The following is a 16,765-nucleotide window of genomic DNA, read 5'->3' on the forward strand; positions in this document are numbered from 1 at the left end:
GCTATTTTGGCCTGAAATGGTCGCTGTACCATAAAATATCAGAGTGCATGCTGGGCACTCCGTGTGTGTTTTTTTTGGGGGAAAGAATGTTGCTTGTACAGATGGTAGCTAGCAATTTCCATTGATAGAAGTTTGTATTGCACGTTTATTGTACAAAATTACTATTCGGTGTCCTCTACTATTGTTCAGTTTCATTGACACTAGGCAGCTATTTAATAACTAAATTACGTCATCCTTCGTGGTAGCAACTGTGTCATCTAGCTAACGTTAGCCATCTAGCTTCCCAACCGCAGAGTTTAGCACTTTCAATTTGTGATTGTATACTAATGTTGGCCAAACCTGCCATTACTGTGTTTAATTTCGGGAGGTAGTATTATGTAGGAACCATGAACTTTGCTCAAGCAAGGCATATATGCCCAACTGATTTCGACTGTAACAGACTGCAGAGAGACTAGCTAACATTAGCTAGTATCCGCTAGCTAGCTAACAGTGACTGGTTTCCAAGCACTCAAGTCCATCTTGAATAGGCACAAAGCAACAACAGAGACAATGGATGAGAGCCCAGAAGCTGCTGTGGACAACGATGACCTTGTTATTATAGTGGAAAACGAGGCAGAGAGCTTGCCAGTTGAAGAGGAGAGGGCGAAACAGCTAGGAGGTAGCATCGGTCTCATGGACACTTGCCCTGTCTGTAAGTTGAATTTCCACAATCGAGAGCCGAAACTTCTGCCATGCCTCCACTCTTTCTGCAAGAAGTGTCTTCCACCCCCTTCAAGGAACTTAGTCAACACTGAACAACGTCGCGACCCGCAACTTCAAGCGGACAACTCGAAACCACGTGAGATCCGTCAGTTTGTTTATCGGGAAGTTGATAACTGTACTGAAGTGCAGGATGATCATTGCAACTTTTCATTAAAATGCAGATGTCTTTTGTAACTTGATATTAGAAGATGCCTTACTCATTCCTGTGTATGTTATTCCCCTGGCTCCAGTCAATGTGATCCGCTGCCCAGTTTGTCGACAAGAGTGCTGGGAGGTGGAGGTGCTGGATAACTTCTTTGTGAAGGACTCTGTGGAGGTTCCCAGCAGCACAGTGGAGAAAACCAGTCAGGTGCGTTAATATTGGTTACCAGTAAAAGGGTGACAAATGGTACACTCGAGTGGGGAAAACATTTTTCAGATGGTGAATCCTTGTCTGTTAAGGTCAGGTAGTAAGTGCTTCCTGACCGAGACCCAGGACACTTACCGTGCCTTCAGAAAGTATTCATACCCCTTTACTTATTCCACATTTTGTCATGTTACAGCCTGAATTCAAAATGGATTAAATATATTTTTTCTCACCCATCTACACACAATACCCCATAATGACAAAGTGAAAACATGTTTTTAGAAGTTGTTACAAATGTATTCAAAATTAAATACAAAACTCACATTTTTCATTTATTTCACCTTCATTTAATCAGGTAGGCCAGTTGAGAACAAGTTCTCATTTACAACTAAGACCTGGCCAAGATAAAACAAAGCAGTGCGACAAAAACAACAGAGTTTCACATAAACAAACGTACAATCAATCACACAATAGAAAATTCTATGTACAGTGTGTGCAAATGTAGAAGATTAGGGAGGTAAGGCCATAAATAGGCCATGAAGGCGAAATAATTAAAATGTAGCATTAAACACTGGAATGGCAGATGTGCAGATGATGATGATGATGATGATGATGTGCAAGTAGAGAACAGAAATATTGGGGTGCAAAATAGCAAGATGGTAAGTAACAATATGGGGATGAGGTAGTTGGGTGTGCTATTTACAGATTTGCTGTGTACAGGTACAGTGATCGGTAAGCTGCTCTGACAGCTGAAGCTTAAATTTAGAGAGAGATAAGACTCCAGCTTCAGATTTTTTTTTGCAATTAATTCCAGTCATTGGACTAAGTGTTGGCTTTGGGGATGACAAGTGAAATATACCTGCTGGAGCGCGTGCTATGGGTGGGTGCTGCTATGGTGACCAGTGAGCTGAGATATGGTGGGGCTTTACCTAGCAAAGACTTATAGATGACCTGGAGCCGTGGGTTTGGTGCCGAATATGTAGTGAGGGCCAGACAACGAGAGCATACAGGTCGCAGTGGTGGGTAGTATATGGATGGGGCTTTGGTGACAACATAAGTATTCACAGCCCTGAGTCAATACTTTGTAGAAACAGCAATTACACCTGTGAGTCTTTCTGGGTAACTCTCTAAGATCTTTCCACACCTGGATTGTGCAACATTTGTCAATTATCCTTTTCAAAATTCTTCAAGCTCTGTCAAATTGGTTGTTGATCATTGCTAGACAACCATTTTCACGTCTTGCCATAGATTTTCAAGCATATTTAAGTAATAACTTGAACTCGGCACTCAATGTCTTATTGATAAGAAACTCCAGTGTCGATTTGTCCTAGTGTTTTAGGTTATTGCCCTGCTGAAATGGGAATTAGTCTCCCAGTGTCTGGTGGAAAGCAGACTGAACCAGGTTTCCCTCTAGGATTTTGCCTGTGCTTAGCTCGGTTTATTTTTTATCCTGGAAAAACTTCCCAGTCCTTAACTAAAACAAGCATACCCATAACATGGTGAAACCACCACTATGCATGACCATATGGAGAGTAGTACTTAGTAATGTGTTGTATTGGATTTGCCCCAAATAAAACACTTTGTATTCAGGACAAAATGTTAATTGCTTTGCCACATATTTTGCAGTATTACTTTAGTGCCTTGTTGCAAACAGAAGGCAGGTTTTGCAATATTTTTGTTCTCTACAGGCTTCCTTTTCACTCTTGTCTATTAGGTTAGTATTGTGGCGGAACTACAATGTTGCTCCATCGTCAGAGCTCCTATCACAGCAATTAAACTCAAACTGTTTTTTGAAGTCACCTTCGGCCTCATGGTGAAATCCCTGAGTGGTTTCCTTCCTCTCCGGCAACTGAGTTAGGAAAGACACCTGTGCCTTTGTAATGATGGGGTGTATTGACAGGCAAAAGTGTAAATAATACCTTTGCCATGCTCAAAGGGATATTCAATGTCAGCTTTTTTTATTTTTACCCATCTACTAATAGAGGTGCCCTTTGCAAGGCATTGGAAATCCTTCCTGTTTTTTTGTGGTTTAATCTGTGTTTGAAATTTACTGCTCAACTGAGGGACCTTACAGATAGTTGTGGGGTACAGAGATGAGGAATTCATTCAAAAATCATGTTAAACATGTTAAACAGTCCATGCAACGTATGTTAAGTACATTTTTACTTCTGAACTTATTTAGGCTTGCCATAACAAGAGATTTAATACTTACTGACTCAAGACATTTAACCTAATTTAATACCACATAATACCACTTTGACATTATGGCGTATTGTGTGTAAGCCAGTGACAACAAATCTCTATTTAATCAATTTTAAATTGACTGTAACACAACAACATGTGAAAAAAGTTGAGTGTGAATACTTTCTGAAGGCACTGTATACCATGTCACCACTGAAACGTTGCCTTGCATAGGACTAAAATCATGGATTCAAGCAAAAGCCAGTTCTTGCTCATATGTTCTCCCTTCCCTATTTCCAGGTGTGTATGAGTTGTGATGACAACACCGAGGCCACAGGGTTCTGTGTGGAGTGTGTGGAGTTCCTGTGTGTGACGTGTATTGAGGCCCACCAGAGGGTCAAGTTCACCAGGGATCATACTATACGGCAGAAGGAAGAGATGTCCCCAGGTAGCCTACTCTATGAAAATATGTGGCTTTCTGAATTGTATACTGTAAGAAAATATAATGTCCAGGGCCAAGGAAGGTGGTAGGTACAACAAAATCTATGAAACCAAATCACAAATGTGTAGACAGGTAAATGCATAGTGATTTATTTTGTTATATGCTAAATTCTTGTCTTATTCCAGAGGCTGTGGGTGCGTCCTCACAGAAGCCAGTGTTCTGTGACATCCACAAGCAGGAGCCCCTCAAACTGTTCTGTGAGACCTGTGACCGTCTCACATGCAGGGACTGTCAGCTGCTCAAGCACAAAGACCACAAGTATGACCACATTATTTATTCACCCTTTATGTTTCCAGGTTAGTGTCAGAGAATCTCTTTTGTCGTGCTTAGCTACCTTAAAGGGATACTTTGGGATTTTGACGATGAGGCCCCTTATCTACTTACCCAGAGTCAGATGAACTAGTGGATACAATTCTTATGTCTCTGTGTCCAGTATGAAGGAAGGAAGTTAGTTTCGCAAGCCAATGCTAACTAGTGTAAGCGCAATGACTGGAAGTCTATGGGCTTCTGCTAGCATGCTGTATCTGCTAGCATTAACTGGAAGTCGCTCTGGATAAGAGCATCTGCTAAACGACTTCAATGTAACGAGACCTAGCTATCGGAGGCCTGGGTTGAAACCTTCAATAGTCAATATTATGCTCAAACTGGTTCTATATTTTGAAGTATTGTTTTTGTACCTGTGCTTCATGTGTTGGTATTAATCCTCTGTGGGAATTTTCAGGTGAACAAAAAGGAGAGCAGTCGTTGATAATATCAATAAAAATCCATCTGGTTTATTACAAGAATTCAGGGAGAACACCTCTAATTATTCATTAATCACATAGCACTGAAGGTTCTGTAAACACAGCCCAAGAGGCTTGTAGGAAGTCACATCAACTGCTACAGAATCTGTCTCTCAGATAGATACATTACATGATCAGTGTGCCCTAGGCTCAGTCAAACTTTAACCATAACATTCAACACGGGCAGACATTTGATACTAGCAGTTAAACAGTTCAAAGGTCGGAACATCAACTTATACTTAACAAAAATATAATGTAACATGTAAAGTGTTGGTCCCACGTTTCATGATCTGAAATAAAAGATACCATACATTTTCCATATGCACAAAAAGCTTATTTCTCTCAAATTTGGTGCACAAATTTGTTTACATCCCTGTTAGTGAACATTTCTCCTTTGTCAAGACAATCCATCCACCTGACAGGTGTGGCATATCAAGAAGCTGATTAAACAGCGTGATCATTACACCAGTGCATCCTGTCCTAGGGACAATAAAAGACAACTCTAAAATGTGCAGTTTTGTCACACAACACAATGCCACAGATGTCGCATGCAATTGGCATGCTGACTGCAGGAATGTCTACCAGAGTTGTTGCCAGAGAATTGAATGTTCATTTCTCTACCATAAGACGCCTCCAATGTTGTTTTAGAGAATTTGGCAGTATGTCAATCAAACCGGCCTCACAACCACAGACCACGTGTAACCACGCCAGCCCAGGACCTCCGCATCCGGCTTCTTCACCTGAAACTGAGGAGTATTTCTGCCTGTAATAAAGCCCTTTGTACAGATGGTAGCTAGCAATTTCCCTTTGGCTCTGCCCCCTGCCCAGTCATATGAAATCCATAGATTAGGGCCTAATTTATTTTAATTGGCTGATTTCCTTATATGAGCTTTAACTCAGTAAATTTGTTACAACAGATAATTATAGACTAACAGGTGCAACATGACTTAATTAGATATGGTACTTAAACATATGTGGTTAACTCCTGTTTCCCTTCACCAAGGGAACGCATCTGTCTGTGTCTCCCAGCACATACTGTCATGTTTTTTACACATCAATCCATATCACCAGTAAATCAAATACAGAAAAATAATTACTCAAGTAATTTCCCATTACACTCCGCATATCTTGTCTCTCCAGTTACCAGTTCCTTGAAGACGCCTACAGAAACCACAGGCAACACCTGGAAAACATGACGCATCAGCTACAGGAGAAGAGGAAAGCCATAGAAGAAGTGTCCAATTGCATCAACAATGGGTAATTTATTACATACACTAAACATGCGAACTAAACTCATATGTTATGTACATGGACATGTTCAATAGCATGACTGACTACAGGCAAACTCATAATTTCCTGCTTTTCTACTATCTTTATTCTTTCAGACTCCAGCAAGTCGATGAAAACCGCAAGTCTGTCACCAATGAGATAAAGAAGTCAATTTGCAACTTGATCATGGAGATCAACAGAAAGGGAAAAATCTTGGTCAATCAACTTGAGGTATGCTTGTTAAACAGGACATGAGCAATCACGTCATTCCAACACATAATAAAATAATGTACACTTCTGCTGACATGGCGCTAATCACACTTTGTGAGCATATTTGTAAGTAGCTTTGTGCTAATCATGGTGGTTGTGTCAGACACTGACGAAGGACCATGAGGTCGGACTAAAGAAACAACAAGAAGATGTCAGCCACCTGACCAGACATCTAGATCACGTCATCAACTTCACCAAGTGGGCCACAGCCAGTCACAGTGGCACAGCTCTCCTGTACTGCAAGAGACTGGTAGGAACCATGACTTTCACTAGGGAGATGGATTTATTTTCGCCTACCTTTTAATCCCAATGTTGACCTAAATTGTTCAGACAGTTGTGTAGAAATGCACATTGAAAACTGAATTTGTGATTTTCAAAAGCATTAGACTACTTCAATTTGAGTGATTCATAAACCTTTTCTTTCAGATTCTTTGCCAAATCCATTACCTAATGAGGGCCAACTGTAACGCATCCATCGTCCCTCAGAGCTCAGTCCGCTTCCAGTGTCGCTCCGGTTTCTGGGCCTCAAATGTCGATCTCGGTAAGAACGCTAAAACTTCAGTTCTGACGGATACTGTAGGCATAATTCAAAATTATCCCCATGATGTTAAATGCAGACATTGTTGAATTTTTGTTGAATTGTTGATTTTTTTTCTTCATGTTTCTGTGTATTTCCTAAGGGTCTTTGGCAGTAGAGAGAATCCCTGGTCGGCAGCCCAGTTCCATGCAGCAGGGCTTCCCTCCTGGCCAGCCTGGCCCTGGCCCCAGAGGAGAGGGCCCTCCCGGGGCTTTCCCTCCAGGCTCCTCCGCACACCAGCGTGGGAGCACCCTGGCTCAGCTCCAGCTGCAGGTAGAGAAGCTTGCCCAGCACCCCAACAGGGCTGGACAGCCCCCTCCCAACCACTGGTCCTGGTACCAGCAGGGTCTGAAGCTCCCGGGGCCAGGGGGCCCCCCTCCACAGAGGCCCCACCAGGGGGGTTCTCCGTCGCAAGGTCCCCCCAACATGGTCCAGATCCAACAGCCGGGCCGGAGTTACGGACCCCCCGGGCCCCAAACCCATCCCAACCCCAGGAGCCCCACCTCTATGCTGCAAAACGCAGGATTCCCTCCTCAGGTATTTGTGTTATTCTTAAAAAAATATGTATATATTCCTTATCCCTTTTTAAGTTGTAGATTTGCTCTTTGCTGTTATCAGACAGTGTACAATGAGACTGAGCCACTGAGAACATGCTATTTCAGTTGTGATAAAATGGAGACAAGCTGATGCAAAGGCACCAGTTATGATTATTTTTTTTATTTCACCTTTATTTAACCAGGTAGGCTAGTTGAGAACAAGTTCTCATTTACAACTGCGACCTGGCCAAGATAAAGCATAGCAGTGTGAACAGACAACACAGTTACACATGGAGTAAACAATTAACAAGTCAATAACACAGTAGAAAAAAAAGAGTCTATATACATTGTGTGCAAAAGGCATGAGGAGGTAGGCGAATAATTACAATTTTGCAGAATAACGCTGAGTGATAAATTATCAGATGGTCATGTAGAGATACTGGTGTGCAAAAAAAGAGCAGTAAAGTAAATAAATATAAACAGTATGGGTGGACTATGTACAGCTGCAGCGATCGGTTAGCTGCTCAGATAGCAGATGTTTGAAGTTGGTGAGGGAGATAAAGGTCTCCAACTTGAGCGATTTTTGCAATTCGTTCCAGTCACAGGCAGCAGAGAACTGGAACGAAAGGCGGCCAAATGAGGTGTTGGCTTTAGGGATGATCAGTGAGATACACCTGCTGGAGCGCGTGCTACGGGTGGGTGTTGCCATCGTGACCAGTGAACTGAGATAAGGCGGAGCTTTACCTAGCATGGACTTGTAGATGACCTGGAGCCAGTTGGTCTGGCGACAAATATGTAGCGAGGGCCAGCCGACTAGAGCATACAGGTCGCAGTGGTGGGTGGTATAAGGTGCTTTAGTAGCAAAACGGATGGCACTGTGATAAACTGCATCCAGTTTGCTGAGTAGAGTATTGGAAGCTATTTTGTAGATGACATCGTCGAGGATCGGTAGGATAGTCAGTTTTACTAGGGTAAGTTTGGCGGCGTGAGTGAAGGAGGCTTTGTTGCGGAATAAAAAGCTGACTCTTGATTTGATTTTAGATTGGAGATGTTTGATATGAGTCTGGAAGGAGAGTTTGCAATCTAGCCAGACACCTAGGTACTTATAGATGTCCACATATTCTAGGTCGGAACCATCCAGGGTGGTGATGCTAGTCGGGCGTGCGGGTGCAGGCAGCGAACGGTTGAAAAGCATGCATTTGGTTTTACTAGCGTTTAAGAGCAGGTGGAGCCCACGGAAGGAGTGTTGTATGGCGTTGAAGCTCATTTGGAGGTTAGATAGCACAGTGTCCAAGGAAGGGCCGGAAGTATACAGAATGGTGTCGTCTGCGTAGAGGTGGATCAGGGAATCGCCCGCAGCAATCAACATCATTGATATATACAGAGAAAAGAGTCGGCCCGAGAATTGAACCCTGTGGCACCCCCATAGAGACTGCCAGAGGACCGGACAACATGCCCTCCGATTTGACACACTGAACTCTGTCTGCAAAGTAGTTGGAGAACCAGGCAAGGCAGTCATTAGAAAAACCGAGGCTACTGAGTCTGCCGATAAGAATATGGTGATTGACAGAGTCGAAAGCCTTGGCCAGGTCGATGAAGACGGCTGCACCGTACTGTCTTTTATCGATGGCGGTTATGATATTGTTTAGTACCTTGAGCGTGGCTGAGGTGCACCTGTGACCGGCTCAGAAACCAGATTGCACAGCGGAGAAGGTACGGTGGAATTCGAGATGGTCAGTGACCTGTTTGTTGACTTGGCTTTCGAAGACCTTAGATAGGCAGGGCAGGATGGATATAGGTCTGTAACAGTTTGGGTCCAGGGTGTCTCCCCCTTTGAAGAGGGGGATGACTGCGGCATCTTTCCAATCCTTGGGGATCTCAGACGATATGAAAGAGAGGTTGAACAGGCTGGTAATAGGTGTTGCGACAATGGCAGCGGATAGTTTCAGCCCAACTGATTTGTACGGGTCCAGGTTTTGCAGCTCTTTCAGAACATCTGCTATCTGGATTTGGGTAAAGGAGAACCTGGAGAGGCTTGGGCGAGTAGCTGTGGGGGGGGGGGGGGGGCTGTTGGCCGAGGTTGGAGTAGCCAGGAGGAAGGCATGGCCAGCTGTTGAGAAATGCTTGTTGAAGTTTTCGATAATCATTTATTTATCGGTGGTGACCGTGTTACCTAGCCTCAGTGCAGTGGGCAGCTGGGAGGAGGTGCTCTTGTTCTCCATGGACTTTAGTGTTGGAGCTACAGGATGCAAATTTCTGCCTGAAGAAGCTGGCCTTGGCTTTCCTGACCGACTGCGTGTATTGGTTCCTGACTTCCCTGAACAGTTGCATATCGCGGGGACTATTCGATGCTATTGCAGTCAGCCACAGGATGTTTTTGTGCTGGTTTTTGTGCCGGCGTGTTAAGCATATCCCAGTTTAGGTCACCTAACAGAACAAACTCTGAAGCTAGATGGGGGGCGATCAATTCACAAATGGGGTCCAGGGCACAGCTGGGAGCTGAGGGGGGTCGGTAGCAGGCGGCAACAGTGAGAGACTTATTTCTGGAGAGAGTAATTTTTTAAATTAGTAGTTCGAACTGTTTGGGTATGGACCTGGAAACTATGACATTACTTTGCAGTTCATCTCTGCAGTAGACCACAACTCCTCCCCTTTGGCAGTTCTATCTTGATGGAAAATGTTATAGTTGGGTATGGAAATCTCAGAATTTTTGGTGGCCTTCCTAAGCCAGGATTCAGACACGGCAAGGACATCAGGGTTAGCAGAGTGTGCTAAAGCAGTGAGTAAAACAAACTTAGGGAGGAGGCTTCTGATGTTGACATGCATGAAACCAAGGCTTTTTCGATCACAGAAGTCAACGAATGAGGGTGCCTGGGGACATGCAGGGCCTGGGTTTACCTCCACATCACCCGCGGAACAGAGGAGGAGTAATATGAGGGCTAAAAGCTATCAAAACTGGTCGCCTAGAGAGTTGGGGACAAAGAATAAAAGGAGCAGATTTTTGGGCATGGTAGAATATATTCAGGGCATTAATTTTTACTGAGTTGTGTTATTGTCTGTAGTAATCCTTGGTTAGCATTTTTTTTGTCATAATTCGCCTACAAATTGCAAGACTTGTGAAATATTCTTGCCTCTGACTTTTGTGCCATTCTAGTCTCTGAGGGATCTCATCCACAACTCCAGCTTTCCTCCCAAACCAATGGATGTGTTACAGGGTACCTCTCGCTACTCTCATGCACCCCCTCCCAACACAGGACCCATCAGCACTCAAGCCTCTATACACCAGGTACATGCGGTTTCCTGTAAACTGAAGCTGAAACTCATTATTTAATATATTTACATGTATTTTATGTCTCTATGGTTGTGTATTTGCCACACACACACAAACGAGAAATATAATACTCTGGTTGTTTTCAGCGTAACATGATGGAAGCCGCACAACTGAGGAGGAGTGACCCCAGTGGAGCTTCATCATCATTATCCATGCCCAACCCCAGAGCTAGTTATGCTCCGAGCCTAGCTACTGCCTTCCCAGACAGACATGGTAGGCGTTTCACCCTCACACTTCCCTCATTTGTTACATGTAAAACAAACATAAAATATAATTAAATTAGCTATTCATGCCCAATCATAATTTATTCTCAATAAAACCCCTTTCTCTTTCTCTCCTCAGCACAAGGAAGACAGAATTCCCCCATGTCCAAATCTTCCTCTGAAACCAACATAGGGTAGGTGAACCACACCACAGGGTGCTGTCCTCTTTACACCCCACACCAAGGTCACATTATGTACCTTTTGGTGGATGTGTTCCTGGCTGTAATATCTGTACCATTAGGTTGATGTGTTCCTGGCTGTAATATCTGTACCATTAGGTTGATGTGTTCCTGGTTGTAATATCTGTGGTTCGGTGTTGAAGGTCTGCTTCCTGGAAGCGCACAGAGCCTAATGCGGTGGCTCCCCCCTCCTCAGCTAAGCGGAGGCGAAGGTCATCCCCCGGACCAATCATCGTCATCAAGGACGAACCAGAGGACGATGACGAAGTCAGCTTTGTATGTATGACTACATTTACACACACTCTGTGTGTCTATCTCCGTTTGCCTTTGAAAGAGGTATATTGTATACAATCATGTATGAAAGATGATAGAATCTCCCTAGTCTCTCTTCCATCCTCCAGGTGCAGTCTAGTGTTGGAGCCTCAGCCAGCCTGCCAGACAGCAGTACAGGCATCCAGCCCAAGCCCCAGCCCCAGCAGCAATCTCTCCCAGCACCCATGGTGGAGCCCCAGCCGGAGCCCCAGCCGGAGCCCCAGCCCCAGCCGGAGCCCCAGCCCCAGCCGGAGCCCCAGCCGGAGCCCCAGCCAGAGACCCAGCCAGAGACCCAGGTAGAGCTAGAGGCAGACCCCCAACCAGACCCAGAAAAGGCCCCATGTGTCCCTGAAGACGACCCCAATGAAGACTGGTGCGCTGTGTGTCAGAATGGGGGAGAACTGCTCTGCTGTGACCGATGTCCCAAAGTCTTCCATCTGAACTGTCATATACCTACACTTAGAGAGTCTCCCAGGTAATTAACACCTACTTTTAAATGTCTATGTGCCACTCACAGCTGCACCGTCCTGCCTGCTCTGCCTGTTAAATGTAATACACCTGGGCCTCCCAAGTGGCGCAGTGGTCTAAGGTACTGCATTGCAGTGCTGGCTGAGAGATCCTGGTTTGAGTCCAGGTTCTGTCACAGCCGGCCGCGACCAGGAGACCCATGGGGCGGCTCACAATTGGCCCGGGGTCGTCCGGTTAAGGGGAGGGTTTGGACTGCAGGGATGTTCTTGTCCCATCGCGCACTAGCGGCTCCTGTGGCGGGCCGGGCGCAATGCCCGCTGGGTTGTGTTTCGGAGGAAGCACGGCTCTCGACCTTCGCCTCTCCGAGTCCGTACGGGAGTTGCAGCGATGGAACAAGACTTACTACCAATTGGATACCATGAAATTTGGGAGAAAAAGGGCAAAATAAATAAATAAATATTTAAAAATGTAATACAGCTGTCTCTGAAGGTTGATTTAGTTAGCAGTACTTTGTAATATAAACTGGGGTTATTGCAATATTGAGAGACTGCAATATTGTGAATTCACTAACCCCCCTATGTTTCCAGTGGTGAGTGGTTCTGTTCGTTCTGTCGTGACCTGACCAGTCCTGAGATGGAGTATAACCCAGATAGCCAGGTAGAATTGCCAGCCATGAAGGAGGAGCCAGGATCAGAGGGATTCCCTCCAGTTGATAAAAGGAAATGTGAGAGACTGTTGCTCTGCATCTACTGCAACGAGTTCAGTACAGATTTCCAGGAGCCTGCCTCACCGTCGGTAAGACTGCAATTACCAATTGCCCCATAGAAAGTTTTTGCTCTGTAGTTTTAATTAAATCGATACGATACGACTTTGTCTATTGAATCAGAAATTGTCTTAACTCTCAATCCCCAAACACCATGCCATTCATTTTGGTTAATTTATCACAGTTAAGTAATGATGGTTCCTCCATCTGATATGTCCAGTCAATCCCAGAGTATAAGGAGCTGATTGAGACTCCAATGGACCTGTCCATAGTGAAGAGCAGGCTGGAATCTAAGGAGAGCCCGCGTTACTGCAGTGCTGAGGAGTTTGTCAAGGATGTCAGGCTCATATTCAGGAACTGTGCAAAGTATTACCAGGTACGGCAAGACTACACGACACACAATATGACGAACTTGGAATGGATTATTGTGTTTGCGTACCACACTATAATTATTTTTTAATATATTTTTTGCATTGGACCACAACTGAATATGCCCTGGTTTCCCAGTCCCAATTTAAGCCTATTTAGAATGGACTAAAAGTATGCTCAATGTCTAGTTGAAGAGTTAATTTAGGTCTGGGGAAACCAGCCCAAAATGTGTTAACAGAATTCAGACAAAGACACAACACTTCTGTTTTGTTTAATTAGAGATATACATAGCATACAGTAATGTGCTTGTTTTCCTATTTTATTCCCTACGACAGTGCTTTCGCTTCTGCTTTGCTTGGTCTTTGAGCTCGGGTAACTGTAAAGCACTTTGTGACTACTACTGATGTAAAAAGACTTCATAAAAGTTTTTTGTTTCATTGACAGGCAGACACTGAGGTGGGAGGTGCAGGACTGAGCCTGGAGGAGTACTTTGAGGAGCAGCTGAAGTTCCTCTACCAAGACAGGAGCTTCCCTGGGGGCAGAGAGGAGGGCATGATACCCCCTGTGGAGGACGAGATGGAAGAAGGGATGGAAGACGATGGGATGGCTCCTAACGAAGGGGATATGCCCCCTGTTGAGGACGACCTAACACCTGTTGAAGAAGGGATGCCTTCTATGGAGAAAGAAGGAACTGAAGAGGGGATGGATCTTGTGGAAGGAGAGATGGAGGAAGAAGGGATACCTCCTTTAGAAGAGAGCATGGAAGAGGAAGAGACTTCTCCAGTGAAAGAAGACTCACTACCTTGTGATGCTACTGAACCAGTAGATCCATCAATAAGGGGTGCATCATCTCCCAACCTTTCCAGCAAGGAGGCTCCCCAACCCCTCTCAGATACTCCAGACAACCCTCCCTGCGAGGAGGCCCCCCAACCCCTCTCGGATACCCCAGACAACCCTCCTGACTCCCAGGGCACCAGCACTGCTGACTCCCAGGACACCAGCCCTGCTGCAGGCTTAGCCACAGAAAATGAGGGGATGACTGAAGAAGTGAGAGACAAAGCAGAAGAGGAATGATTCTTGTTCTTCCACTGTAAATTGGACGGACGATAAAGCTTTTTGAATTATCTATAGGATCTGTTGTCTGAAAATACAGGGAGACCTCTTTGCTGCATCATACACGTTCTGATATGATTTGCAATAATAATAAATAAAACAGAGAAACCCGGGATGTATAACGGGGTACAGAGATGGACAATGAATGCACAAATGTTTGTCTTGTTACAAAGCAATGTAGCTACATGTATGAACTAATAATGCACAGACTGTTCTGTCTGCTGAGATTGAGAAGTTAGTCATGGTGTAACTGATTAACTTTCTACAATAACAATCATAAAACACAAGTAATGTCCATTATTGATAAGTTGTCTGCAATTTTCCATGTTGGCTTTTGTAAAGATGAATGCCATATAATACTGTATATTTATAATAATGTAAGTTTATTTATCCAACTCTAAAGGAAAAATAGCTGCAAAGACCGAACTACATGAAAACCATAGCCCTACATCATATCTTAACTCTGGTCAATTATTTTTAACAGACATTTTTATGTGTAGTTGTGTTTGTGTTATAATTTAGTTAAATTATAGGCTACTCTTGTACAGAATTTTTGTGAAGGAGGTATTCTGAAAGGTAGACTCGGCGATATAACAGATGCAAAAAGTAAACTGCATCGAGGGTCAATTTCAGCGACAACAAAGGGCGTGAGGCTCAACTTCTCTGCTGTTTTGGTGCCCTGGCTACCGTGAAGCCAACTGTGCACATGAGCAGATACTGTGTGAGGGCGAAGCCTAGCATCTACTCATCTCAATATCTGATGTGCTGCTGGTGGCAATGTCATTTCGCAAAGTCTACCTTTAAGACTGTTCACTAGATTACAGGGATGCAAAATGTAAATATTTTTTTCAGAATGAACGTGCAGTGTTCTCGAATGGTGCTGCTTGCTTTTTGGCATGTAAAGAGAACCAAACTGTTCCCCTCACTTTTCCTTGTTGCATGTTTTCTTGTTGCCTGGCTACCCTGACTTGGTCTGCCGAACACTACGCCACACCCACGGACGTTAATTTCTTCTCCACTATCAATCTGGATCTAAGTACCTCCCCAACCCTTCACCGAATGCGAACACATTCGGGGCCGTCTGATTGGTCCCGAGACCGATGGGTTGGGCCAGAGCCAGTTAGAAAATGTGTAATTGACTTCGATACTCTGATTGGTTAGAGATCATCCAATCGATGAAGACTTTGTTTTGTACAACGCCCCTCATCCCCACCACAAGACTTCAATAGATGCTGTAAAGAGGTCACTGGAAAGCAGACTGGGGGGGATAGAAGAAGGATACCAGGTTGGTGCCCATTCAACAAATCTGATCTAACAAAGTGGATATTCGTCAAATCTGTCATGATTGATGTATTGTAACAGGCCCACTGGTTACTAAAATCTGATTTGGCTGTTTTCGCTGCATAACGTTTAGAAGTAGTCCCTTTTCAGGTTTAGACGTGACTGCTAAATGCTAACTCCTGTTGGTATAAGCTGGTAGCATACAATAAAACTTTAATTAAACACTGAGTCTCAAATAGCCGCTTGTCCGTTTTAATAGCCGGGTAATGGCCCACATTTCAGCAAATAAATGTCCCTTTCAAATAAATGCAGGGTCTACATGAATTGTTAATAGAGGTTACCAGGAATTTCCAAAAACAGTCAACTTCCGGAGTACAGACCCCCAGAAATCAGCCGATCGCCTTCTAGTGACGAAAGTAAGAACCGCCGGAAATGCACAGTCAGAGGAGAATGATGCTTTTGTAAATAAAATGTTTTTAAAATATATTTTTTAACAGGCATACTAAGACAAAAGTAAATGATAACACAGTTGTAGGAAATGGGAAAATGTATTAAAATGATGGAAGTGAATTCTGGAATTAAACAAATATTCAAATGAGCAAAAGCTGTGTGCATTAACGAAATGAATGCCTGGCTCAAATTGAAGCTTGGCTCAAATAGACTCCTGTTGTGTTCAGTGATTTAAGCAAATAAACACTGGCTATTGTGGTACAGTAGCTAGCAGAGAAATCAGTGGTGTTAGTCGAAGTAGTTTTTAACTCTAATGGAGTTGATTGGTGACAATGACATGAACATGTACTGGGGTTGACATCCATACAAGCATTATACTCAGATTTTTACCCCAACATAGTGTGAAATACACATATATACTCAGTTTTTACCTCAGCATAGTGTGAAATACACATATAAACAATGTTCATGTCATTGCATCTTTCCCCATGCGTTTCCATGGCATTTCCATTGTTTTAATTGTGTTCTATTGATCTCTTTACCACATCTATAATGGCAGCCTCAGACTAAAGTATGTAGCAAACGACAGAGCAACGGAAGAATTTACTGTGAGTCGTCAGGCTAGTTTTCTTTAACCTTGATAAGTGTCTTTGAAGTAGAGATAGGAGACCATTCAGTTCCTATCAAGTCACTGTTGTAAGGCAGCCAGACTTCTTGTTTAAACCAGAGCATCATGCAACCTTGTATACTCAAATATCTCTATCAGTGAAATGGTAGCATCAGAGCACGAATTAGAGGGGGCAGGTGGGTCTCAGGCCCCCTATGAGACATGAGCCCCCCTGAATGTAACAAAGTCAAACGTTGGGGGGTCTCTAAATAATGCTATTTTAACCATTCTCCTATTTGTTTAAAATGCAATCTGTACTTCTACAGTGGTATATATACAAATAAAAGCTTATTCCAAATTAAATGAATAACACTACCTCTGTGTCATGGTTTAAAAAAACATCC

At 43.8% G+C, this 16,765-nt stretch overlaps 1 protein-coding gene across 2 annotated transcripts; it reads left to right on the forward strand.

Moving 5' to 3' along the window:
* Positions 1–32: 32 nt before the first annotated feature.
* Positions 33–15,542, forward strand: LOC139378778 (transcription intermediary factor 1-alpha-like). Of its 2 annotated transcripts, none has more exons than XM_071121274.1 (17): positions 33–838; positions 993–1,111; positions 3,590–3,737; positions 3,917–4,049; positions 5,714–5,830; positions 5,959–6,073; positions 6,216–6,362; positions 6,539–6,653; positions 6,793–7,226; positions 10,380–10,511; positions 10,643–10,769; positions 10,899–10,953; positions 11,142–11,274; positions 11,400–11,785; positions 12,366–12,573; positions 12,762–12,917; positions 13,355–15,542. In XM_071121274.1, the coding sequence occupies exons 1-17, from the start codon at positions 550–552 to the stop codon at positions 13,982–13,984; spliced, it is 3,444 nt and encodes a 1,147-aa protein (XP_070977375.1). In that variant the 5' UTR covers positions 33–549; the 3' UTR covers positions 13,985–15,542. The 2 variants fall into 2 exon arrangements, with proteins under 2 accessions (XP_070977375.1, XP_070977374.1); XM_071121273.1 differs by having other exon boundaries at positions 304–847.
* The last annotated feature ends 1,223 nt before the right edge of the window (positions 15,543–16,765 follow it).

Source organism: Oncorhynchus clarkii, chromosome 21 (assembly GCF_045791955.1).
Source record: "Oncorhynchus clarkii lewisi isolate Uvic-CL-2024 chromosome 21, UVic_Ocla_1.0, whole genome shotgun sequence".
Lineage (NCBI taxonomy): Eukaryota > Metazoa > Chordata > Actinopteri > Salmoniformes > Salmonidae > Oncorhynchus > Oncorhynchus clarkii.